The 25695-nt window shown below is 40.2% G+C and overlaps 2 protein-coding genes and 1 non-coding gene across 4 annotated transcripts in view; 2 read left to right on the forward strand and 1 right to left on the reverse strand.

Moving 5' to 3' along the window:
* Window positions 1-5834: 5834 nt before the first annotated feature.
* trnap-cgg lies at window positions 5835-5906 on the forward strand. The gene has a single exon. It is a non-coding gene; the product is annotated as a tRNA-Pro (tRNA).
* Window positions 5907-8508: 2602 nt separating this feature from the next.
* On the reverse strand, window positions 8509-14950 carry rrp36 (ribosomal RNA processing 36). The gene is made up of 8 exons (XM_034129683.1): window positions 14869-14950; window positions 13290-13723; window positions 12026-12158; window positions 11134-11200; window positions 10938-11042; window positions 10726-10803; window positions 10308-10425; window positions 8509-9572 (listed from the first exon to the last, which is right to left on the reverse strand). Exons 2-8 carry the CDS (start codon window positions 13696-13698, stop codon window positions 9412-9414), a joined length of 1071 nt encoding a protein of 356 aa, XP_033985574.1. The 5' UTR covers window positions 13699-13723; window positions 14869-14950; the 3' UTR covers window positions 8509-9411.
* Window positions 14951-16312: 1362 nt separating this feature from the next.
* Window positions 16313-25695, forward strand: part of LOC117481724 (apoptosis-stimulating of p53 protein 2-like) — a 38582-nt gene continuing 29199 nt past the window's right edge. For both annotated transcript variants that reach the window (XM_034129577.1, XM_034129578.1), the window contains exon 1: window positions 16313-16677. In XM_034129577.1, coding sequence (XP_033985468.1) covers window positions 16669-16677 — 9 coding nt within the window. In that variant the 5' untranslated portion in view covers window positions 16313-16668. The remainder of the gene's footprint in view (window positions 16678-25695) is intronic.

Raw genomic sequence — 25695 nt, forward strand, 5'->3', positions numbered from 1 at the left:
TTGTCTTATGCTGTGTGTCTTAAAATAACCCTCTAAATTTGATGTATCAATAACAAATCGGTTGAACAGTAACTAAACAACAGTTGCTAATCCTGAGCGCCATTAAAGGACCAAGGGAGCTAAAAAAGAGGACATTTTATTTGGCTGCAAGCCCTTTTAAATCTTTAAAATTGGTATATTAATACGAATAAACCAACCCTCTTCCCTGTCAACCCTTAAACATTAAACCCAAAGACATGTAGGTGAACTACAGGCAATCTATAAATAGATTCATGAATTTGTTTTCTACTCTTTGACAACTGTGCTTCAAACTGCATCAGCAAAAAAATCACAGTCCCTGCTTTCTTTTTTTGTGTGAATTCTGTGAAATGCAGCGCAGAAACATAACAGTGAGTAATTCTGAGAAAGTCTTTCCTCAAACGAGGTTTCAGCGCTCTAATGAACCATCTGGACTGTTTCTCTCTCGTTTATGGAGTCGTGAACAATTATGGCTACAACAAGCAATCCATAAAGACAATTATAGAGCTTGAATACGACGTGTTAAAGTGTTTTCCCAAGGCTGTGTGTGTGTGTGTGTGTGTGTGTGTGTGTGTGTGTGTGTGTGTGTGTGTGTGTGTGTGCGTGTGTGCGTGTGTGCGTGTGTGCGTGTGTGCGTGTGTGTGTGTGTGTGTGTGTGTGTGTGTGTGTGTGTGTGTGTGTGTGTGTGGTGTGTGTGTTTAAGCCACTTTCATTTAAGACAAGAAGATGCCACAATGCCAGAACATAGAGTAAATCTTTATTTGTTTTCTCATTCATCTTTGTTTTGAAATATTTATAAAATATGTTTTTTTGTGCATCCTTATATGAACTTGTATGAGATTCAGCCTGACAGAAATGTATCCAAACCTCCAGGGAGAGGCATTAAACCAGAAGTGGTTATTTCTGCTGGGGCCCCTCAGCATTCCCACAGGGGGCCCTGGGAGTCCCTGGAGAACAATTTTGATTTCAGGACACCCCACCAAGACTGAGCCTCAGTTTTATGTGTAACACTTTGCGCTTTTATATGTTGTTTACAGTTTGTTTTATTGTGTTTTGTTTCCAGGGTCAAGAATAAACTCTGACATGAATCTCAACTTTTTTTAAGTTAGTGTGGATGAAAGAAATGAAAAGATAAAAGAGGAAAGAAAAGAAAAACATTGACAATTTTCCAGATATCCAGATCATTCCGAATCCTTTTTTTCCCGCTTTTTCAAATGATTGAACCTCACCTTAAGAAATCCAGGTCGATTTAAGGGTTCTTTGCACAAATAAAGTACAAAAATGTGAGTGTTAGATGTTGGCTCGTTAGTATAGGGGCATGATTATCACTTCAGGTGAGCGAGGTCCTGGGTTCAAATCCCTGATGAGCCCTTTAAAGAACATTTAATGCTTTGATGTAGAGAAACATGAACATTTAAAAAACTACTTATCAAATGAATCAAAGTGTCTGATAGAGTACAAACCTCCATACAATCTACAATGAAACATGCATTAGCACGTTCCCACTTCAAACTATTGAACCTACTGTAGTAATTTAAGGTGTGGTACTAGTCTAGCAGCCTTTTTAATTTGGGAAACTGTGTCTACGGTAATACAGTTTAACACAAATGTAAACCGACTGACAGTTGAGGCAGTGGAACAGCTTCTGGGGGCTTGTTTTAAAAACAAACAATTATTCCTTTGAGTACAAAAAGGTCAAGAGTACAAATTCCAAATATGCCCGTGGCAAGAGCTTAAAAGCAGTTCTCTCTCTCAGGTCTAGTCACACTAATACCAAAAATATGACTCAAGGGTTGCTAAAACAGAGTCTCAATCTCGTAATGTTGCAGAAAGTCTTAATTAACTTGTATCTACTCCGTGATTAAGAAACAAACTAAGCCAATTGGATTAAAAAGCAGTCGGTGACATAAAACCTTTCTAGTTGATATGTTTAACTTGCTGCTTTTACATCAGGAAGGAAGCGTGCAACATGGATATTCTTTGGGAGTCCGTTTGTGTCCACCTGATGAATGTAAATCAAATAGTCACTCTCTGTTTGTTCCGTTTTTGGTCTCTACCACCTCTTGACGGAAGTGTGTGTCCATTTAGCTGCTAAAAGTGTGGATAGTGTGGCTTTCTAAGACATTTTTATTTTGTAACAATGAAAGTACGTTTCCGAGAGTTAACCAAAACAGTAAACTCAGGGCCGTCCCTCCCTACAGGCCGATCATGCAGACTGCGTGGGGCCTCACCTTGCGGAGGGGGCCTCATCTTGCGTAGGGGGCCCCAACTGAGCCGAAAATTAGTGTGGCGCAGCACGGTTTCGCCGCTGCGACCCTCCCCCCCGTCGACGCTTGCGAAACAGAGGGCCTCATCATATAACTTTGCGTGGGGCCTCATGTTGGCCAGGGACGGCCCTGAGTAAACTTATGTGTGGGACAGAAGAACAATGAACTGAAACTCTTTGTAAAGATCAAGCAAAAGGGAGATGCAGATACAGCTTAAAGACACCCAATACTGTTTATTATAAAATGAAAACTCAGATTATAGACGCTTTCAGTGAACTCAATTTGCAATAAGTACACTTTATATTAAAACGTATTAAAACAACGTTATTATATTGATACATTAGTGCATCAGGGCTGGGTCTCAGATTAAAAAACGTTATTATATTGATACATTAGTGCATCAGTGCTGGGTCTCACATTAAACCTGTTGAATTCATATCACTTTGGCTCACGCGGCACTAATAGGGATTAAACCAGCAGCTTTTCATCAGCAGTGACAGGATCACCACTGTTGGCATTTTCACAGTTCCTCTGCATTCAGACCTCCTCCGGCCTGCATGTGCCTGACCGCCTGCCTCTCCATTCAACCCTCCTCTCATTAATTGTATCACTGCAGTGAAAAGGCATGCTCATAATCTGCTGAACAATGGCCGACAAATAGACCAGGGAGCTCGTTCTTCGGCGGCTTGCTGCCAGCTGCACACACCCAGCTTTTCAACCATCAACTCCTCTTATGAAGTGTTGAAGGACTCACACTGCCATCATTCTGCATTGTTTCCCCTCCGTCTTCCCAAAGAAAACAGTCACTAAAGTCTCATTTGTTGCCACTTCTCCATGGCGGGCGTGGCGTTGGATGGAGCCCTTTTTGTGTCCGTAAAGGGATTATGAGGGCTTAATTGAGTGTGCTAATTGATGGGACAGTGAATGGTACTGAATGGAGTGGAGGGGCAGATGTGGTGTGAAACCCCTGGCTCTTTCTAAAGAATACAAATCAGGAGCAGAGGGATCTATTCTCCGCTCTCTATAACACTCAATTATCCCTTTCACACGGGGAGCAGAGGGCCGAGCGAACAGATGGTTTCCACGCTGAGAGATGTATGGAGGCCATCACTGGGCACCTTTTCTTCAGGAGCGATGGGCTTTTTATTGGCTATTCATGACGCCAAGGGTCTCAATAAGAACAATGGACAACTTGAGCGGTCATGAATCGGAAAGTGAGCGAAGGTTTTGGGTTCGGCCCCGGCGAGGCGTCCGTTATAGGCTTCAAGCTGAAGAGAAAGGAGAATGAAAACCGTGGAGGGCGTGTTCACCTGGGGAGGAGAAGTTTACTGTCTGTTTGAGTCAAGAACAATAATATCCTTCATCTCAAACTCCATGCACCCAAAGATAACATCCATCCAGCTTGAGAAGAAAAATTGTTTCACCTGAAGGGGAAAACTTCAGGGGGATGTTTGTGTCCAAAGTTGTTTTCATGTCTCCAGGAACTTGTACTCCATCTGGAGTTGAACTTTTTTGCAACCTGTTAATTTCAACATAAAGCAACATGATTGTACTGTACAGTCTGTTTGTGTTCATCTGAGTCAAATATCCCCCCTTTACAGCTCTGTTTTTGTACATTAGCTGCTGAAACACCCACTATGTCCACCAGCTAGTCGTGTATCTGTCTGCTCTTTGCTGCTGAGCAGGTGGTGAGGCTTTTTACAGTTCTTTTCTCCTAAAATCAATGCAATGAGGTTACTGAGATAAAACCTGAACTCCATCATGAGTCTGGGAAAACATTTGCACTGATTCAAAGGTGCATCTTTGAACAGTGCTTCCCATAAGACACTCCTGCAGATTATGTTCAGCTCTTCTTGACAATAAAACGTCATTTGTTGGTGACAGAGAGAGTGGAGTCTAAACAATGAGAATTCTTCGATGGCTCAGGTGAAAGCTCAGTCCTGCGTTCTTGAGAAATGTTCCTGCAGCTGACGACACAAACTGCACATCGACCTGCATGGTTCAGGTTTTATCTTGGAAATATCTGACTTCACGTTTGCAGAGTAGATGCAGATGTTGTATCCTTCGTCTCTGGATGTTTCACCTTAAAAAAGGTTTTATTCTAAGGCCTTTATATTTCTCTAACTAACTTTAACACTGACTTAGTTATTGTAAGATACTGAATCTTCTTGCTTGTGGAATCCCACAGTTTTTTTAATCTGAAATGAAATTGCGTGTGTTTTTTGCTTTTGGTAATTTAAGTTCATGTTGATGCTTGTACTTTTTTACTTTCACTTAAGAACATGTTTTGAATGCATGACTTCAGAGCAGATCTACACTTCTTCCACCTCAGGTACACACACACACACACACACACACACACACACACACACACACACACACACACACACACACACACACACACACACACACACACACACACACACACACACACACACACACACACACACACACACTCTCAGCCACACTGAAGAGTCTTTTATAACTTTTACAACAGCAGCAAAACAAAAGAGAAGTTGGAGGGTGATGGAGGGGTTGTGGGTGTTTTGGGTCTGAATGGGTTGTATTAGCTCATGAATTTAAGACCCTGTATTATTACCCCCCCCCGCCCCCCCTCCATGTGTGGCCCCCACCTTGTCCTGTATTGTTTAGCGGAGGGGATTGTGAGGCGAGCTGATGGGATAACTGCCACCTGTCAGAGAGCAGAGAGAACAGGGTTCAGTCGGCGTGGAGAAGCGTTTAAAGAGCTCTGTGTTCTCGTTATACACCGCTAATTGACTTTTAGAGAGCGGAGGGGCCCCGGGGGGGGGGCCTAGAGCTGATGAAACTTGTTGCAAGGAAAAATATTTGGAGGGATTTTAAAGGGGCACTTTTTTGCTTTTGGAGTTTTCCCTTTCCTGTAGCGTGTTAGGTTATGTCAATGGTCTGTAAAGGGTACAAACTGATATCTTCATGTCTGATTCTGGGACATATGGAGATGATTGTTCTTAAAATAAAATGATATGAACAACTTCTCAATGTTTCTTTGTTACAACCAAGAAAATATAAATATTTTACAGGGGCACTATTATGCTTGTTGGCGTTTTCCCTTTCCTGTAGTGTTATATAGGATTTAGTGCATGTCAATGGTCTGCAAAGGTTTAAATCCCAAAGTAATTTTTTTGGACTCCTTTATTTACTTTACAGTAACATAATGACATCACTATGTAACACTTGCAATTCTATTGGCTAGCGCTCCAACACATTGTACATGATAGGCTAACCCCTAGATTCCACCGGGTCCGTCTGCGTCGCGTTACATCTCTAAGCGGTTGACCAATCACAACAGAGCCAGCCAGCCAACCAATCAGAGCAGACTGGGCTCTGGTTTCAGACAGAGGGTGAAAAGAGGTGCGGCAGCACAGGGAGTATGAGAAAAATAAAGAGCTTTTTGAACATTAAAGTATGGAGACATGTCAGGGTAGAGACACTACATACTGATGTGAACCTGAAAATGTGCATAATATGGCCCCTTTAAGTAAATCTGTGAAGTGAAATATGTTTCCTTGTGGCTCGTTGGTCTAGGGGTATGATTCTCGCTTCGGGTGCGAGAGGTCCCGGGTTCAAATCCCGGACGAGCCCTCAATGAATAACTTAGACTTTAAGTGTTTAAAACGGTAAAATTACAATGGATCAGCAGAGGCAATACCCATTCAAAATAAATGTAATACACATTAGCTGATTCCCATTGCAGAGTGTGTCCTTGAGCTTCAGAGGATTATACCTACTCCTCCATATCCTAGGAGGGTAAAGTGATCACATTTTGGACAGACATTGGTGGCTTGAACATTCATCTTACAACACAACAGCGAGTAATAGCAAGTCTACTTTCTGTATGTTTAATTGACAACACACCATGTACAGTTTGTCACATGAGTGAAACTGTAGTCACATCTTTCTAATTATTTAGATTAAGCTGTTTTAGTCATTACCCGGCAGCAGCTTTTACTGATCTCCCAGAGGGAAAACATCACAGCGTCTCTCTCCCTGTGAATAGTTACCATCGTTTCACTTCATGCTGTGTTAAAGACATTTTCTATTGTTGTCATTTATAGTCTGGTTGTTTCTGCTCATAAGAGCTGTAACGACAGCAACACGCCTCGACCACAGCTTCGCTCTGTTAACTGCTATTGTTTTAATCGCTCGTTTCTATTTCTGTCTGTCTGTCGACTTGTGACTTGCTGTGAAAATGTGGCTTTCCTGACACACAAACACACACACACACACACACACACACACACACACACACACACACACACACACACACACACACACACACACACACACACACACACACACACACACACACACACACACACACACACACAGGATTGTGGTCCATTAGGTATAATCTTTGTGCAATATTCTACAATAAACTTCTCAAAATAGTCTTGTTTTTTGGGTAATTTAACATTTATTTTGACGGATAATCTCATTTAAGATGCAGAGTTTCATTCTCGGTGCAGAAGCCACTCATGTTAAACGTTGGCATGTCATTTTCTTTGATGAGATATATCATGCAATATTATTTTTGGACACTTGTTGGCGCTGATTAGATGCAAATGTATGTATTGGGGTATAGGTAGCACAGAATTCTTACCTACAAACCAAACAACACTCACGCATAATTGAAAAAACTGGTAATTGTTTTTTGACTACCTAACTAAGTATTATTGGCAACGGAAAAAAGAGGACATTGGGACACTTTAGAAATGCCATTAAACTCAGTCAGACCTCACATGGATGGATGGATAGTAAGTCAGAGTACTCATGCTAGTACTACATGTATGCTGTAGTTAACATTTTATTGTGTAATAATCTGCTGAACAGTTTATCATTAGTGTGAGCCAGTGTGAGTCTTCTGCTCTTTAGCTCCCTCTGCTGGTGAACCACTCTGCACTGCATGTGTCCACACAGCTCAGATCTCAGCTGCAGAACTACGGGACATACTGTAACTCGATTTGCTCGCATTAAGGGTATGGCTGGGTGTTTAATTAATTAAAACAACTCCTCTGTTTGGGGACATTTAAACACTCCTCCAGGACTTTAAGACATTTCATACTGGAGCTAGATGTAATACCTATTATCCTGGGCTCATACCTCCTCCTCTGTCCCTGAGTCAAATAGTCCAAGTTATTCAAGTGTTTTAATAAATCTGTCATAATGAGTCAAGGTAAATTACACATTTTAAGTGTTGAATACACTTGTTTAAAAGGTAACCTGCATATTATCAAGTATGAATGCTGTAAACATTGTTGTCTCGTCTTCTTAAGGCTTTTGTACTGTATGAAGCAACCTGAGACACTGGCAATAGAAACCCGGGAATTAAAAACATTACATTTAAACGTATTTCTCAGTAGTCTGAGCTTTAATTCTGTTTGACGGGCGATTCCAGATTCATTCTGTAGGGCATTAGAGCTTATATTGTTTTAGGAATTAAAAATACAATTCAAGTTTAAATTAAAAGATTAAAATAATGACCCTTATATAATTAATTAATTTATGTTTTTAGTATTTATTTTTAATTTCAGTTCTACTACAGTCAGACAGCACAACAGAGTTCACGGTAGTTGTTAAGTGGGTCAGTCGTAGGGCTGAACGATTAATCGATTTTAAATCGAAATCGCGATTTAAAAAAAAAAAAAATGTTGTTTTCTTGTGTGTCAGTCATCCACACCAATCAGAAGGGCTGTGCTCCACATGTACCAGCCATTGTTAACCAATCAGAAGTGGCCCATGATAGAAGGTGATTGATTGATCCAGTCACCTGCCAAGTATTTTTGAAAGTGCCTGCCCTTTTCCAAATGGCTTCCAATGGAGCTTTCCTAGATGGTTTGGTGAAACAAAGCATCTGAGTCAGGTTAGTAATGCTCCATCACATGTTCTACATCTATTACAGGGTGAATCTTAAACTGAAGCTTGACTTTAAAGCAACCCAACGGAAGTTTCATGTAAGTTTAGTTCTTTCACTCGTAGCTCAGGCTGCGGGGGTGCTAGAGACGGGAGCATGTTGATGCAACCTTCCTAGCCGGAGATATGGCCGCATTTTACAATAAACTTCCGTTGGGTCGCTTAAAAACAAATATCGCAAATCGAATCGCAATATCTGTCAGAAAAATCGCAATTAGATTTTTCCCCAAAATCGTGCAGCCCTAGTCAGTCGTGAATGAACACAAAAACCAACATACATATAATGTTTTATTTAAAAAGAGTTTCACATATAACAGATTGTCTGAGGATAAGCAGATTGTTTCCAGCGACTGCATGACATCTGAACAGCTGTGACCACACCAACAGATGGAAACCTGGAAAGGTAGTTTCTGTGTGAAACTAAATCAAACTGAAAGATTTATAAAATGTCTACTTTTGAAAAACTCTAACAAATTGACAATAATTGATCTGCTGGGAAACAACCATCAAATTGTTTAATTTAAAGTTGAAAAGTCAATTTCTTGAGAGATTATCTTTACTGAGCAATCTCACTGGTGGTGCATTCAGGGACTCTCCAATGACTGACATTTCAGTATTTGTTTTACTTTTACACAATGACAAGTGTGCAAACGCTACTCACTTCTGAAAAAGAAACTTGAGATGTAGTAGAAAGTCCTAAAAAGACAATAGCAGATGTCAGTTTTCAAGGTTGATTTTAAACTTACACTGCTTTGCAACTTCAGACCTTGAATGTTCAGATGTCCCACAATCATTGAATGCACCAAACACATTTCCCAATAGAGGAAAACGTAACTTTGACAGTGGAACAAATGTGTGTGTGATGCAAGAGATGAAGCCAGTCCTTCATCCACCATGATGAACAAACCGCCGCAGCGCCACCTGCAGGCGGAGACGCTTCATTACAGTCTTTTGAATCTTTGGCCGTTTCTCAATGTCGAGTAGAGCTGCTGCAGAGCCACTATTTCAAGTATACTACGTCATCGAGTGGCGCCGAAGGACTGTTTAAATGCCCAGCATTCGGCGCCACTCGATGACGTAGTATACTTGGAATAGTGGCTCTGCAGCAGGTTTACTCGACATTGAGAAACGGCCTTTGTATTCCCGTCCAGCTGCTCGTCGTTCTTCTTCAGGTGTTTTAGTGTCCCTGAAAGCTTTGGCTCTGCAGCTCTCGGGGGGGCAGCTTCCTGCGGTCTTTCCCGGCGTTCCTCTTCCTCTTCTTGCTCAGGAAGTTGTCCAGTTTTCCGGTCTTCTTCAGCTCCTGGTATTTCTCAGCCAGCTGCAGCTTCTTCTTCTCAGCTGGAGCAGAACAACAAAGAGGCGTTTCAGTAAATTAAGCATCCACTAATCCGACACTTGTTACGCTCAAAGATATTAGTAAAAGATCCCAGGTTATATTATTATTATTATGTTGATTATATGTATTTATTTGAAAGATTTCCATACTTCTATTTGTAATGCTCGGAGTCACTGAGGTCATTTTGTTTCACATTCCTCCTATTTATAATATTTTCTTTAACAAAAACAAGTTTTAGAATTGCTAAATATTTGGTATTTACTGCAAACAATTGGACCGTTATTCTATCAAATGTTTTAATATCTTTGTACATTATTTATGCCTTTTAAAATCAGCAAGGTTTCTGCTGTTAAATCTTATTTATTTTGTTATTCTTTTAAGTGCAGTCTGTATATTAAAAACACAATGCTGCAACTAAGGACTATGTTCATTAATGTTTGTCATTTAAAAACATTTATTAATCTTTTAATAAATAAAATGTCTTATTTCTCAGAGCTCAAGGCCACATGTCATTTTGTACAACCAACGGTTAATAACAAATACATTAATTCAGTTTATAATGATATCAAATTGGATTTCTGAGTTATAAATGACTCCAAAGCCCAGTCTGTCTGCTCTGAAATAAAAACTTCAAATACATTCTTCAATAGCAACAAAAGCCTAGTTCCACCTGTTAGTGGTGTAGAAACATCAGGTGTAAACAGAAACAGTTATTATTGGAATGAAGTCTCTCTTACAGTTCTTGAGGAAGAACGGTCGGTCGCCCTGACCCGCTCTCTCTCTCTGCTGCCTCTTGAACTGCAGCTCTCTCTCTCTCTGCTCCTCTTGACTCTTCCTCGCTCGCTCCTGGTTCTCCTGCAGAGAGAAAGACACAGATCAAACATTTAAAAACAAAAACTTTTCATTCGCTTTTATTGTGAAACACCAGCTAGGAAGTGTTGAGTTTCATTACAGGCAAATTAACATCTATCCAATAATAGGTCAACTGAGAGGACAGTATGACACGACTGCTTTTAATGATGGAGTTGTGGACGTTATTGTTGATTTGTGCAAAATGTCTTACCATAAAAAGACCTTACAATAACTTATAATGGTCGGTTTAAACCAGCGGTGAGCGCATTTTACTTGATGAAACCCTTGGTGTGTCAGACTCACCATCCTCTTCAGGAGGAACTGCAGCTTCTCCTTCTGGACGTTGGTCGGCTTCATCCTCTTCAGTTGCTTCTTGACGATCTGCAGACAAACAACACCATAACTTTGAGTCTCACGTCGTGCCGAGAAACAGCTTCTACGACAGTTTGCAGGAGACGGACGCGCTCTTTTCTAAAAGCGGGAACTAAATCAGTGTGATCATGAAGCTCTCTCACCTCCTTCTCGCTCTGTTTGATGTCATTGATGAATTTATACGTCTGCACAAAAATCTCCGGTTTGTATTCTCCAGACAGGTCGTCAAACCGAGGGTCTCTTGACGTCTGAGTAACATAAGAAAAGGACAGAAACAGATTGATTAAAGTATTCATAATAACACAGACTGAGCGCAATCTGCAGGTTTCCTATACTCACCGGTTTCTTGACGGAGACGACCTTACGGAGGAACGGAGCTCGTCTCTTGGCTGAAATCTCCATCGGTCTGAAACACATACAAACAAACACACTCTTAAAACCAACTGGGAGTAACTTAAAGGTGTCCTATCATGCAAAATGCACTTTTTGATGTCTTTTATACATAAATATGTGTCCCCGGTGTGTCAGGGAACTCACGCAGCGTCAGAAAATAAAACCCTCTCTCTTTTCCTCCGTACCCAAATCTCTAAAAACGGGGGTACAACGGAGCTGATACAGATTTGCGTCCGATATGACGTAATATCTAAAATGTGGACCCACGGCACCATCAGAAAGTTGCTATCAGAAACAATGCCCGACTGTTTTGGACGTAATATGGTCGGTGTTTACATTAGCATCGCTAACACTCAGAGCTAACCTGTACTGCACAGAGCATGTGTGTGAAGAAGCAGGAAATACAAAGGAACTCACCTTGTGGTATAACCGGCAAGAGAGAAAGCCTTTGAGCTCCATACTGTTTCAGAAATAATCCTTGATAATCCATGATATGGCGTTTCATCACGGCAGTATTTAGTTTAGACAGCAGCTGCCGGGTCCCGCATGAGCTCAGACCCCTCCTTTTTTTTTTAATCAATTCTTTGATTTGATTCCTTTTAATTTTTTTAAAGCTTTATACCCAAAATCAGCACTTTTGAAACAGGAAGTGAAATAGAGGGATTTGAGGCATGGCTAGAATGGGTGATCTATTTGGTATTTTGAGCAAAACACTTCATAGACATGTTTTTTATATATTTGTATATATCTGAGACCTATGCTATTGCCTAAAAATAGCATCATAGGTGACCTTTAAAGCCGGAGCAGCATTCTGTGGTTACAAACTGAGACTGCTCACCTGTTCTTGTTCAGGCGTTTCTTTTTGCTCGGCCCTTTAGTCTTCTGGCTGCCGTACGCCACCTCGTTGTACACTTTGGTTCCCACTTTGTTCTGCAGCTTCATGATCTCCTCAAAGGACATGTTGGAGAGTTCTGGGAGGGAACGAGAACAGAGAGAGTAATGAAGGCATCGGTCTTTACTCTTACTGTGCTTCGTATGTCAAACCTAAAGCATGTGGGACAATACGGCTTGATCCAACCTGCATATCAATTTAAGTTTTCATTTATTTTTTAACCATTTAGCTGTAGCAGGAAAAAAGACCTAAGGACTTGAATCACTTAACGATGTGCGGTGGCTTCCAGTAGGCCAATTTTGTTTGCAAGCCAACGTTTATGAATCATATTTAGATCTGTAAAACAGGTTGTTGTAAATTAGATGTTTGTTAGCCAAGTTGTGAAATGTAATAAGTAGTTTTTAGATTCATTTAAAGCTATGATGGCTTAGCAACTTTTTCAATTTATTTTTTAAAGGCTTAAAAGGTAGGGTAGGTAAGAATGGAGAAACCAGCTGGAGTGCGCTAGAATTTGAAAGTACACAACCGGAAAAATCTGCCCCTTCCTTCAGACTTCCTTACAGAGCCCCTCCTCCAACACACACGAACGTGCACATGACCAATGAGGGCACGAGATAAGTTTGTGCACGAGATGGAAGGCTGACAGGCAGGTAGGCCATCCAGTTATTGTAGCCGCGGGCCGAGGCAGATGATTGGTCGTGCTTTTTACAGTATTACGGCTTCCACAGATGACATTTTTTAATGTATTTATTGTCAAAGCATTTAATGTATTCATTGCTATCTGGATGTTAAGAGCATTCCATGGAATATAACAAAAAGTGTTTCTGAAGTGAATTACCTACCCCACCTTTAATGCAGACACAATTTAGTAACATTGAGTTGGACACACCTGCTCTAAGTCACCTAAACATCAGCACTGGACTGGTATTACAGAAATATTCATTTAACAGTTTGAATTAACAGGCTTTGCTGCGTTTTCTTAATCCCTAAATATGGTCGAAGACATCAAAGATCCAAAGCTTATATTTCTGCTGTGAAGTCACTGTTTCAATTCATTGTGTTGGAGTCCATGATAGAAAGTAACCAAGTCAACCCTCAATGTTTATTTTAATGAACAGTTGACGCAAAGTGTCTGACTGTCCTTCACACCGAATACATTTAATCTTGTGTAGAAGCAGCTTTAAGGTTAATATGATGGAGACAAACTCACCTTTCTTAATGTCTTCTCTCGTCTGGATCTCACTGCTACCACCAGCTTCTTCTGCATCTTCATCTCCAGCCCCCTCCTCATCATCATCATCATCATCATCAGAGGCTTCACTGTCTTCATCCTGCTCTTCCTCCCCCTCCTCAGCAGCCTCCTCTTCATCACCACCATCAGATGCTTTCTCAGCAACATCTGCTCCTTCTTCCTCTTCATCGGTCCCAACAGCAGGCCCTTCTTCCTCCTCATCATCACTGGACTCTTCCTCTCCTTGGTGGAAAGACTCTCCCACCTCAGTTCCTCCTCTCTTAGTGAGCAGAGCGAAGTTCTTCTCCACGTCAGAGTCTTCATCGTCACTGCTGTTCGCCGCCATATTCTTCTTCTTCTTCTGCGGCTGCTTCCCTTTCCCCGTCATCTCAGTTTCTGGAAGACACTGACAGCTGTAGGAAACAAGAGGAGAATTGATGTGGGTTTGAGACTGGAAATGTACTAGATGCTAGATCTGCTGTGGTGGAATAAAACTAGGTTTATTTACTCAATTACAAATGAGAGATACTCAAACTTTACTTGAGTTCTTCTATGATATGCAGCTTTACACTATACTATACTGTTACGGCTGCTGTTTCTGTCCGTCTTATACATCCCAGAGGTACATATTGAATGATTTACAACACTACATTTGTCTGACAGCTTGAGTTACTCTTCAAGATTACATTGTTTCATCCACTTCCTGTCCAGTGAAATCCATGTATCTCCAGATGTTTGAATTTTTTAAATCTTTGTTTGAGGCATAAGACAACATGGCTTTCAGACATTTCAAACACAAAATCTAAACGAACAGGTGCATTCAAAAGATAAAGGTACATCTAAATCTAAAACTGACAAGACATACAAATATATAATATAAGTTTAATAGCTTGTTGTGCTCATGAGTGGCAGATCGTTTACTATCTTAGCTCCAAATAAGTTTAAAACCATGTTTTTTTTCCTAATAATGTAACTTCTGATACATTGTCCATGACATTTAACCTCACACTATTTGGTAAAAGCCAATCGTAATAAATGCAAGTATCTAGCAGGGCAAGGGCTCCATACAAAAAATAGCATTTCTATTACTTCCTAGCTTATTTAAATATGTTAAAAATATGGTTAAGTCTCAATTTAGATATGATAGGGTATTAAAAGGAGTTACACTTGGATTCGGGTTAATATAAAACCAATAATAACGCATTATATTTTCAGAAATGTGGATGTTTTGACTTATTATCTTGAGCACAGGCTGGCTAGCGGTGTCAAGTCTTGCTAAAAACGTAACGTTAGAAATGGTCTATGTCTCTTATTCTTATGCCGAATTAACACCTAGGTTGTAAGGAAACGTATAAGCTTCCAAAAAGTCGTTTTATTAACAAAATGCCTTGACTAAGAGGGACATTTTTAATATTTAAAGCAGCAGATTCTCAATTCAATTTGACATGTTTTCTTCAGTAGCGAAAGACAAGAAAGCGAATCGGACCGAAGTCAAGAAAGCGAGGCCAACTTGTACTCAACATTAAAGCGAAACACTATTAAATAAATGTGTATTTACCTGGATATGAAGTTGTTAAATCCCTGTTTAGCTGAGCTCTATTATCCACGTGTGTGCATGTCGGCTGCGAGTTCCACTCCGGTGAGATAAACAGAGAAGTTCCGGTTTCAAAATAAACGTTTCACTGAGTTGTTGCGTGTTTTTGGAGCAGATAACAGAATACATGTGTTGCAGTTTTATCCAAATAGGTTTACCACCAGTGCCTGTAGTGGTTAAGTAATGTTTTGCGTCCAGTTAGATGTGATTTTTACAACAGAGGTTTTTTTACGCTTTTATTTTGAAGGCAGTAATAATTACTTGCTGCGCAGTGCTGCCCTCTGTTGGAAATACACAGAGCTATTACTTCACTCAGAATCAGGTTTATTTACACATACAAGCAATTGGTGTATAGTGGTGCTAACATTAGGAAACACAGTTGTAAGAGGACCACAATTATAACTATAATAAAAAGAAAATATTACAAAAAACTATGTAACACACATTATGTACACAGAATATGAATAAACAAAAACGAAGTAGAGTGAAAATATGACAAAGTACAGTTTATTAGATGTCAAAGTGGAGGGTTGTGGAGATTGTAAAAGAGGTAATTGCAATTGCACACACACACACACACACACACACACACACACACACACACACACACACACACACACACACACACACACACACACACACACACACACACACACACACACACACACACACACACACACACACACACACACACACACGCTGAGAAAGGAGGAGGAGTTTGTTTCCGTTGCCAGGCGATCCTGTTGACGAGTTGCGTCAAATCGAACATATTAAAACCGGAACATCGATAACAAGTCTTTCAAAATAAAAGCGGGTAAACTGCAGAGCACAGAAACATCTACACATAAATGACAAACATATTTTCAGACATGATGAGAGTCTGAAAGCCTAAACTGTGTCAATCATTTATTTCGAGTCCACATTTATATGAAATAAATTGACTTTAACTTACTTTTTAATTTGTATATATAATTGTTCTATTTTCACTATTATCCATCATTTTCCATCATAATTGTGAAGTAGTTATGACTTATATTAATGACCCTGTTAGCTCCTTTTTAGAGTTTATATATTCTCTGAAATCTTTCTTATTTAAATGAGTATTCATTTAATTGAGTATTTCATTTTTCTCATGCCTCTTTTTATAACATTATAGAGAAATTATATTATGGAGTAACACCATTACATTCTTTTTTTATATGTATCCTTGTGTGAAAATGTATCTGTGCTATCCTGTAGTTTAATCTTATTGCTGTTGCTGCTTTAAAATGAATCAATACAGTATCTCATCTTGTCGACAAATGGTTCTTTTATTCTGAAATCTCTCACCGGAAGAGGTATTCCCCTCCATGGTGTGTGTTGACTGAATGGTTGTGACCCAAACACACACACACAGTCAGACGGATCGTGGTCGTTGAGCAGGATTACCGCTCAGCAGGAGAGCTGCTCTTTGTTTTCTGCTCCCATCATCAAAACTAAAACACACTTATTCCTGCGAGCTGTTTCCTGCAAAATCTCCTCCGAAAACATCCTCTTTTTTTAATTATCCCACCTGTCCTCCCGAGGGATTGGACCTGCAGAGGGAAAGGCCCGCTGGGTCACTGCAACAGGTCGAGGAGGAAATATAAATAATTATAATTACAATAATGAGGATGCATGTGGTGTAAATGAAGCGAACAGAGGAGGAACACACACTTCAGAGGAGGAGGATGCTTTGATGGTTTCTGCTGCAGACTGGGTGCGACAGAGAGGAAAACTGCCAACATGATGCCGGTGAGTGAGAAAACACATTTATTTATCCACTCATACATGTGGGCTCTGTAACTGTCTATATAAGGACTCGCTCCTTCAACCATCACTGCCATGCAGGGGCAGTAACCTGAAGTGTATTTAGTGTTATTTCCGCTGTGCTTTCCCAACAGAATCCCTTCAGTTTTAGCCTATATTATAAATTAGAACCTCATATCCTTACTAGGTAAAATGTAAGAGAATGCAGTGGCTCTAATGGTTGAAATATATTGTATATGCAGATGCTTCAAATGATGATTTAAGGGGTTTAATCCCAGATTGAGCGTCAGTGAAAATGTTATTGAATGATTTGCATTGTCTTCATTTACTTGTATTCTGACAATACTGTGTTATCAAAGTGTTGAGGTCTGCAGCTGCCCTTTAGAGCACTGAGGTCACGTCCTTTCAATTTATTTTGAGAAGTGTATGAGTCAACTTGAGAATTAGTGATGGCGTTTATTCACATGTAGGTTTGTTTATAGGCTGATTACAGGTTTTATAGACTCCGTTTTCTTAACTCGACTGCTTTAAAGAAAGAATAATAACCAAAGTAGGAATATTTGGTTTTTCTCTAGCATGCTTTAAACAGCATTTAGACATTTTATTGGAATACAATGGACAGAAAACAAACAATAGAAACTTTCTTAACTGTCATCAAGGAGCATCCATTACAGTCAACTTTACCTAAATAATAACCTAAACATTAAAAGCACAGCTATGGTTCTTTAAACTTAACCTTATGACTGAAAACCTCACTTGTTCTGGTGGAGTCTTTACAGAGCAATACATAGATTTAGAAAATGTAATCACACCTAATTTCTGAAATAAACAGATCCTCAAGACCTTATCCGATGGTCTCATCCACAGTGAAGTAAAAACATCACTTCCTGGATTAATAACATGAGTGATCGCAGCACTTTACACAAGGTAATGATCTGATAAGGGAGACAGACTTGTGTTTGTGACCTGCAGTGACTTCATCGTCGTTCAACAAATGTCACGACCAGACGCTGAGTGTGCATCAGAACTAATAATAGAACACCATTGTGCCATTGTCTCAGTATGGAGGTCCTCCCCTGGTTTAAACATGTTGTGGACCTTTTTATCCACTGCAGTGCTGCTAAGTCCTCTGATTCACTGCAGCTGAACAGTTTGGCATTTGGGTCCTGGTTTGAGTCTTCGTCTCACTTCTTCCTCTGTCCTGCCTGTCAATGCTGAGAGTCTGTAATGATGCTAAATGGCTGGAGGCATCTTCTCCTTTCTATTAGCCTCACTGCACCAACTAGGTCATTTTTTAAGCTTTAGGTAATGGTGTGTCTGGTGCTCACCTGTACCGTCCAGAAACATCTTGTTTAAAACATAAATATGCGCTGAAAGCATGAAGTGTATGTCGTGAAGTAAAGGCTTTGATTAGTTTATCTTGGTATCTGGGATGTTGTGTTAAAATCTGTTGTCACAATGACAATGGTATACAGTGTTGTCCCAGAAATAACTGCGATATTTGTCACTTTCAGACTATTTTCCGCCACAGATAATAATATCAAAGTTGCCTTATAATGCAAATACACCTTTTCAAAGAGCAATGCACTTTACAAACAACTGTACAGACTACGCCCCGATATTAACATTAAGACAACACAAACTTTTAGACCTAACCAGAACCAAAATGACTTGAATTAAAGGACAAGATGTGTTATTCAATATGTTGTCTTATAGCCAACAAGTTCCTACTGAATGGTATATCTTTGAAACACACATCTGTACTTTTATTTTATTTGAAAGCTCCTGAAACAGCTGCTCACTGTTGTTTTTAACAAACAAACGGGAGGAAATCGTGCATCTGTTGTGCGGATTAATCCACATTTGATGCTGTAGTGAGTATTTGTGGCAGCAGGATGGTGTGTGTGGGATTGTGCTTTTTAATAGATTTTGGACAACAATGGAGCTCTTCGGTTCAAGACATAAGAAATATATTTGATGCACGTATAACACTTCTAAGAGTTTACATTAACTATTGGTTTGAGTCTGAACGTGGGATTAGTTGATGAGAAGAAAGGAAATATAGAATATCCTCAGATTTATCCTATAAGCCCTGAACCCGTCACGGAGGGCAAAACAAAGGGAAACCCTTCTGGAGGGTTTTTCAAAACATCTTCAATCAAAGTCCAGTATATTCAGCTTATCCAGAGAAAAACCACACACGTGTCTTTACAAACATTTTCCCAGATCTACATGAACTTTAAACGCTAGAAGTCTGGGTTCTAGTTTTTGTCAGAATCAGTCTTTAGAGGTACGTATGTGGAGATGTGTGTCACTGAAACTCAATGCAACTTGCAGAAACCACATAATCATGGCACCAACAATATAACACAAAGAAGGTGAGAGAACACTGAGAGAAAAACACAGCTGTTGATTCCATGTTTAGGCAATTTATCTCTATGCTATGTCAGAACAACCATGTTTGAAACATCACAATTACGCCCCAAAGTGAAATTGTTGGGATGCATTTGTGGCAGCAAATTAAATCTGTAGAGATGTGAACTGTCCAATGAGTCATTAATGTTTTGAGAATCTAAAACGTTTAATTCAAAGGCAGCGTTGGATAACATTGTGTGTAACGATCTATCTATCCAGATTGATATTGATTCAATCAAAGTGAAAGCATCAATACATATCATACACAATTGCTCCTGTGGGGATTGTCCACAGTATTGAGTATGTAAGTCGCTTTGGATAAAAGCGTCTAACATGTAATGTAATATCATCCTTAAGTTATGCTTTTATTTAGAAATGCCATCGTCTGTCGCTGATTCCCATTAGAGCAAACCTGTTTCTTACAGAGCCCAGTAATAAAAGTGTCAAATCCTATTTTATTTCCTTTTTGTGAGTTGATATAAATCTCAGTGATTGTGTTAAATGTTCATATGATATTGTTTCATATCGATCGCAGCCTCCTGAATTGAATCAAATCGAAATGGCAGACTTTCTGAAATCAGCAAATGTTGTTTTGTTGTCCAAAGAATAGCTTTAATATCTTTATTGTGGTGGAAGTTGTTATACATCCCTACAGATAACACAGTTTCAGCTGTGTGATCTTTCCCACGTATGTTAAATGATAAATGAGGAACATGATGAGATGTAGGAGGAAGGTCTGTTGAGGAAACTCGGAGCGCAATGAGGAAACATCGAGCTTCTCTTTCCAGCATTACACGCCTTATTGTTATTCAGACTGTACTGTGTAACCTCCACACAATGACTGACATTCACAGTGCTGTCAGAAGTGCTGACAAAAGATTACAAAAATACTCGTATGTGTCTAAAAATGAAGGTGAAAATGATACTGCAATAAAATGTTTCACATGATTTTCTTTAAAACGCAGCCCACCCTGATCATTATACTCATCATCTTGCAGGCAGTGGAGCTCGCCTTGCTGCTTGGTAACTGTTGCCACAGTGACCAGAAACACACACACACACACACACACACACACACACACACACACACACACACACACACACACACACACACACACACACACACACACACACACACACACACACACACACACACACACACACACACACACACACACACACACACACACACACACACACACACTCTCTCACATGCTGTTCAAGGTCGTACAGGACCAGCATTGTGTCTGTATTCCTCACGCATAACGGACCCACAGCAGGGAAGTTGTAGCCTTCGTGTTCATTCACAGAATCAGGCCGATGCTGACATTTATTTTTCACTTCTGACAGAAAGAAACACATATTTAGTTCCCGTGTTGGTGAGGATGCTGTACGAGCTACACAACAGGAAACACTGAACAGATCCTGACCACTAGCAGTGAATCTAAATTGCTTTCACACCTAAAGCGGTTTGGTTTGGTCCTCTGCTCTGTTTTATTCAGATTGTTTAGCATGGTTTGAAAGAGGTTCATAATCAATATAAAACCTCCCTGTCCTTTTTAACTAAACAAGAAACATCTTTTTTCTCCAGTTTCTTTTTGTGATTATTCAGAATAACACGTCTTCTCGGTGCAGTCATGACTAATAAAACGTAGTCAGCCATTTTCTTGCTGAATCGTTTTGACACAAAGTGTACCTGCTCTTTGAGAATATGAACGTGTGAACAAAAGATTTAAACTGCATGTACCATTAGAAACCATAAAGGACACACATTTTATTAACAATCGGTCGTAATTAGTGACGTATTATTTAAGAAAAAGGCTGGTGTGGGTCACAACAGTACACAAGCATATCATATTTTGGTTTGAGTAAAATAAAATGGCGGCTGTGGCTCAGTGGATAGAGTGTTCAACTTTGAATCAGGGGATAGCAAGTTCGAGTCCCACTGCAGTCAGCATGTCGTTGTGTCCCTGAGACACTTCACCCCATATTGCTCCTGTGGGGATTGCCCACAGTATTGAGTATGTAAGTCGCTTTGGATAAAAGCGTCTAACAAGTGACATGTAATGTAATAAATAACCCAACAGTAATACAACAAAAAGAACCCTTATACTGGGTCGTGAGGGTTAATTGGTTGATTTAAATTGAAATAATTGATTGAAGTTGACCCATTAGTGCTGGTTTCATATTGATTCAGTGATTTGTATAGGAGGTCATTTGGTTCACTTCAACCTCGGTGCTGCAATCAGATGAAATTGGGAACTTCAAACATATCTTTAACTTGATCGGGAAAAAAATCGAACAAACTGGTGCTATAATACGATTTGGTGAAACCACCGATCGTGGCAGTTATATTGAGATGAAATTGAGCGGTGTACGCCTCATCTCTGGCTGCAACACTGCATTATATATATATACTATATATTTCTATACAGAATTATGACTACCTACTTTTTGCAAGCCGTGTTTCAATCAAGATACACGGACCGTATCCAGCGCACAGAATCAAATCACAACAACTGGATGCGGGATATTCATTACTTTCCACCTGAGAACGACCACATTATCCTAGTGATTTGGCTCCTGTAAGGCTAACATATTACATTCAATGCAACACTATGTTTTAACCATAGACTGTATTTAAAACCTGCATCGATTTAGCTGGATACACAACACGGATGTATAGCTTTTAAGGTTTGCATTAGCTAAAAAACTATAAACAGTTGACCTTACTTACCATTCATTATGCAACTTCAAATTGAATACAAGCAATTCGTATTGTAGCTGATTTAAATGAACAAAGTCGTGCACAGTAGAGAGAAAACTGCAAATGCGTGCTTAATTTAATGAATGTTTAATACCACTGTTTAACCAGATTGGATTAATGCCTTAATGCGTCTAAATCATAAATGATGGGGAGGCTTTTTCATCCCACTCTGCTGACATGATATGAATGCAGCTTTAATCTGTTCAGCACAACATTAGGCACGTCAGTTTAATGCCGTAATGAACATGTTGGTGTTTGTCTGATAGACTTGGAGGCATCTCATTAGAAAAGGCAGCAGGGAAGCTGAACGTTAATTGTTTTAATCAGTCGCTTCGTGGTGAACCTTTGTACACAAACACACAGTGACATGCCAGACCTTAAAAACACAAGCTAATTAGAGACGATTAGAAAACTGCGTAAATGGTCCCAATGTGAAACTTTAATGCACAGCAGGCGACCAATCAGGAAGGGTTTCAGAGCTCAGTGTCAACAATAGTTCAGTACAAGCTTCCTGTGTTTATGTTGTTGAATGTGGGAGTATCCTGAAGTGTGTGTGTGTGTGTGTGTGTGTGTGTGTGTGTGTGTGTGTGTGTGTGTGTGTGTGTGTGTGTGTGTGTGTGTGTGTGTGTGTGTGTGGTGTGTGTGTGTGTGTGTGTGTGTGTGTGTGTGTGTGTGTGTGTGTGTGTGTGTGTGTGTGTGTGTGGTGTGTGTGTGTGTGTTGTGTGTGTGTGTGTGTGTGTGTGTGTGTGTGTGTGTGTGTGTGTGTGTGTGTGTGTGTGTGTGTGTGTGTGTGTGTGTGTGTGTGTGTGTGTGTGTGGTGTGTGTGTGGTGTGTGTGTGTGTGTGTGTGTGTGTGTGTGTGTGTGTGTGTGTGTGTGTGTGTGTGTGTGTGTGTGTGTGTGTTCCAATATTGGTGTGTCACGTGATTCTGTCGGCCATATGGCTCCAGCCGTCCACGCCGCCTACAAAACATTTGGGATGTGACCTGCAGCGTGCCAGCTGCCGCCGCAAGACCAGACACACCAGAACTGAGGGACAACATTTAACAGTTACATTTAATTAAAAATTACATTTATTTATTAATTTCATCAAATTAATTTCTGTTGCAACACTGTTTGATGAGTTTCCTCCTTTCTCAAAAACACTAAAAGTTTTATATTTGTTTTTGTCTGATAATGTTTAGGTCAGATCTATTAGTTACAGTCTTCTCTACAGTTAAAAAAACATGTTAAATTAGATAAGAGTATTTATTTTTCATCCCTAGAGTGGTAATTCAGTTATTGCCACAGAGTCATTACTAGCTGAGTTTACACCATAATTACTGTATATGATATTTTATGAAGAAACTCTGACACATTTCACATCAAATGCATCCAATTATTTCTGATGTGTTTGGTTTATTTCAGTTTACTTACTGGTCTGCAGCGGTGTCATTGTAACTCTACAAAACCTACACTTCAGATACCATAACAACAACACTGTGTTTCTGTCCTCCTACTTTGAATAATACATTTTGAAAGAAAATTCTACTAAATCTTTTTTCTAATTTCACAGAAAAAGCCAACGTTTTAATCTCAACATGTTGATTAAGATCCCAAACTCTCAGACCTGCACTATGCATAGTCTGCCATCAGTGTGAGAATACGTAATATCAAATGATAAAAGTGCTTTCTAAATGCAGCTATCTACAGTTAACCACACACAAGGAATATTGAACAAAAATGGGTGTAAAAGTCATTTTGAAACATGCACAAAACATAATGGAAAATATTGTTTTGGTAAGGGTTGAAACAGAAACAGATGCTTATTAAATGATCTCTTTAAAAAGATTCATCATCATCATTATCATCATCATCATCATCATCATCATAATCATGTTGAGCTGGTGTGTTCTGGTGGGATTACGGAGACGTCTCTGGTTGTTTTGAAGGAGCTGTTGATGTTTTCAGACAGAACGTGCTTCATTAATGTGCTCCCTCTCAGCAGAGGGTGTGTGGGCTGCTGGACGGCATTAAGCTGCGTGATGCTGCGCTAATTCCTGCTGGATTAAGAGCCGGGAGTTTAACGAAGCCTCGGACTGATGACAGAGAGACAGAGAGACAGAGAGACAGAGAGACAGGCAGACAGACAGGCAGACAGACAGACAGACAGACAGGCAGACAGATAGATAAGACAGACAGACAGGCAGACAGATAGACAGATAAATAGATAGATAAGGCAGACAGACAGATAGACAGACAGACAGATGGATAGATAGATAGATAGATAGATAGACAGGCAGACAGACAGACAGATAGACAGACAGACAGGCAGACAGACAGATGGATAGATAGATAGATAGATAGATAGATAGATAGATAGATAGATAGATAGATAGATAGATAGACAGACAAACAGACAGATAGACAGACAGGCAGACAGGCAGACAGACAGACAGACAGACAGGCAGGCAGGCAGACAGACAGATAGACAGGCAGATAGATAGATAGATAAGACAGACAGACAGACAGGCAGACAGACAGGCAGACAGATAGACAGGCAGATAGATAGATAGAGCAGACAGACAGATAGACAGACAGACAGACAGGCAGATAGATAGATAGATAGATAAGACAGACAGATAGACAGACAGGCAGACAGACAGACAGATAGATAGACAGACAGACAGACAGGCAGACAGACAGATAGACAGACAGGCAGATAGATAGATAGATAAGACAGACAGATAGACAGACAGGCAGACAGACAGATAGATAGATAGACAGACAGACAGACAGGCAGACAGACAGATAGATAAGACAGACAGGCAGGCAGGCAGGCAGGCAGACAGACAGACAGGCAGACAGGCAGATAGATAGATAAGACAGGCAGACAGATAGATAGATAGATAAGACAAGCAGACAGACAGATAGATAGATAGATAGACAGACAGACAGGCAGGCAGGCAGGCAGGCAGGCAGGCAGGCAGACAGACAGATAGACAGACAGACAGATAGATAGACAGACAGATAGACAGACAGACAGACAGACAGACAGGCAGATAGATAGATAGATAGATCAGACAGACAGACAGACACACACAGGCAGGCAGACAGACAGACAGACAGACAGACAGACAGATAGATAGATAGATAAGACAGACAGATAGATAGACAGACAGACAGACAGGCAGACAGACAGATGGATAGATAGACAGACAGACAGACAGGCAGGCAGACAGACAGACAGACAGATAGACAGGCAGATAGATAGATAGATAAGACAGACAGACAGGCAGACAGGCAGACAGACAGATAGACAGGCAGATAGATAGATAGATAGATAGATAAGACAGACAGACAGACAGATAGACAGACAGGCAGACAGATAGACAGGCAGATAGATAGATAGATCAGACAGGCAGACAGGCAGACAGACAGATAGATAGATAGATCAGACAGGCAGACAGATAGACAGGCAGATAGATAGATAGATCAGACAGGCAGACAGGCAGACAGACAGATAGACAGACAGGTAGATAGATAGATAGATAGATAAGACAGACAGATAGACAGACAGGCAGACAGACAGATAGACAGACAGGCAGATAGATAGATAGATAGACAGACAGACAGACAGACAGACAGACAGATAGGCAGACAGACAGATAGACAGACAGACAGATAGATAGATAGACAGACAGACAGACAGACAGACACACACAGGCAGACAGATAGATAGATAAGACAGACAGGCAGACAGACAGACAGACAGACAGACAGACAGACAGACTCTCTGGTGTCTTATATCTTGTGTTTCAGTTTCCGGTCGTTAGATTAAATG

Source organism: Trematomus bernacchii, unplaced genomic scaffold (genome assembly GCF_902827165.1).
Source record: "Trematomus bernacchii unplaced genomic scaffold, fTreBer1.1, whole genome shotgun sequence".
In the NCBI taxonomy this organism is placed as follows: domain Eukaryota; kingdom Metazoa; phylum Chordata; class Actinopteri; order Perciformes; family Nototheniidae; genus Trematomus; species Trematomus bernacchii.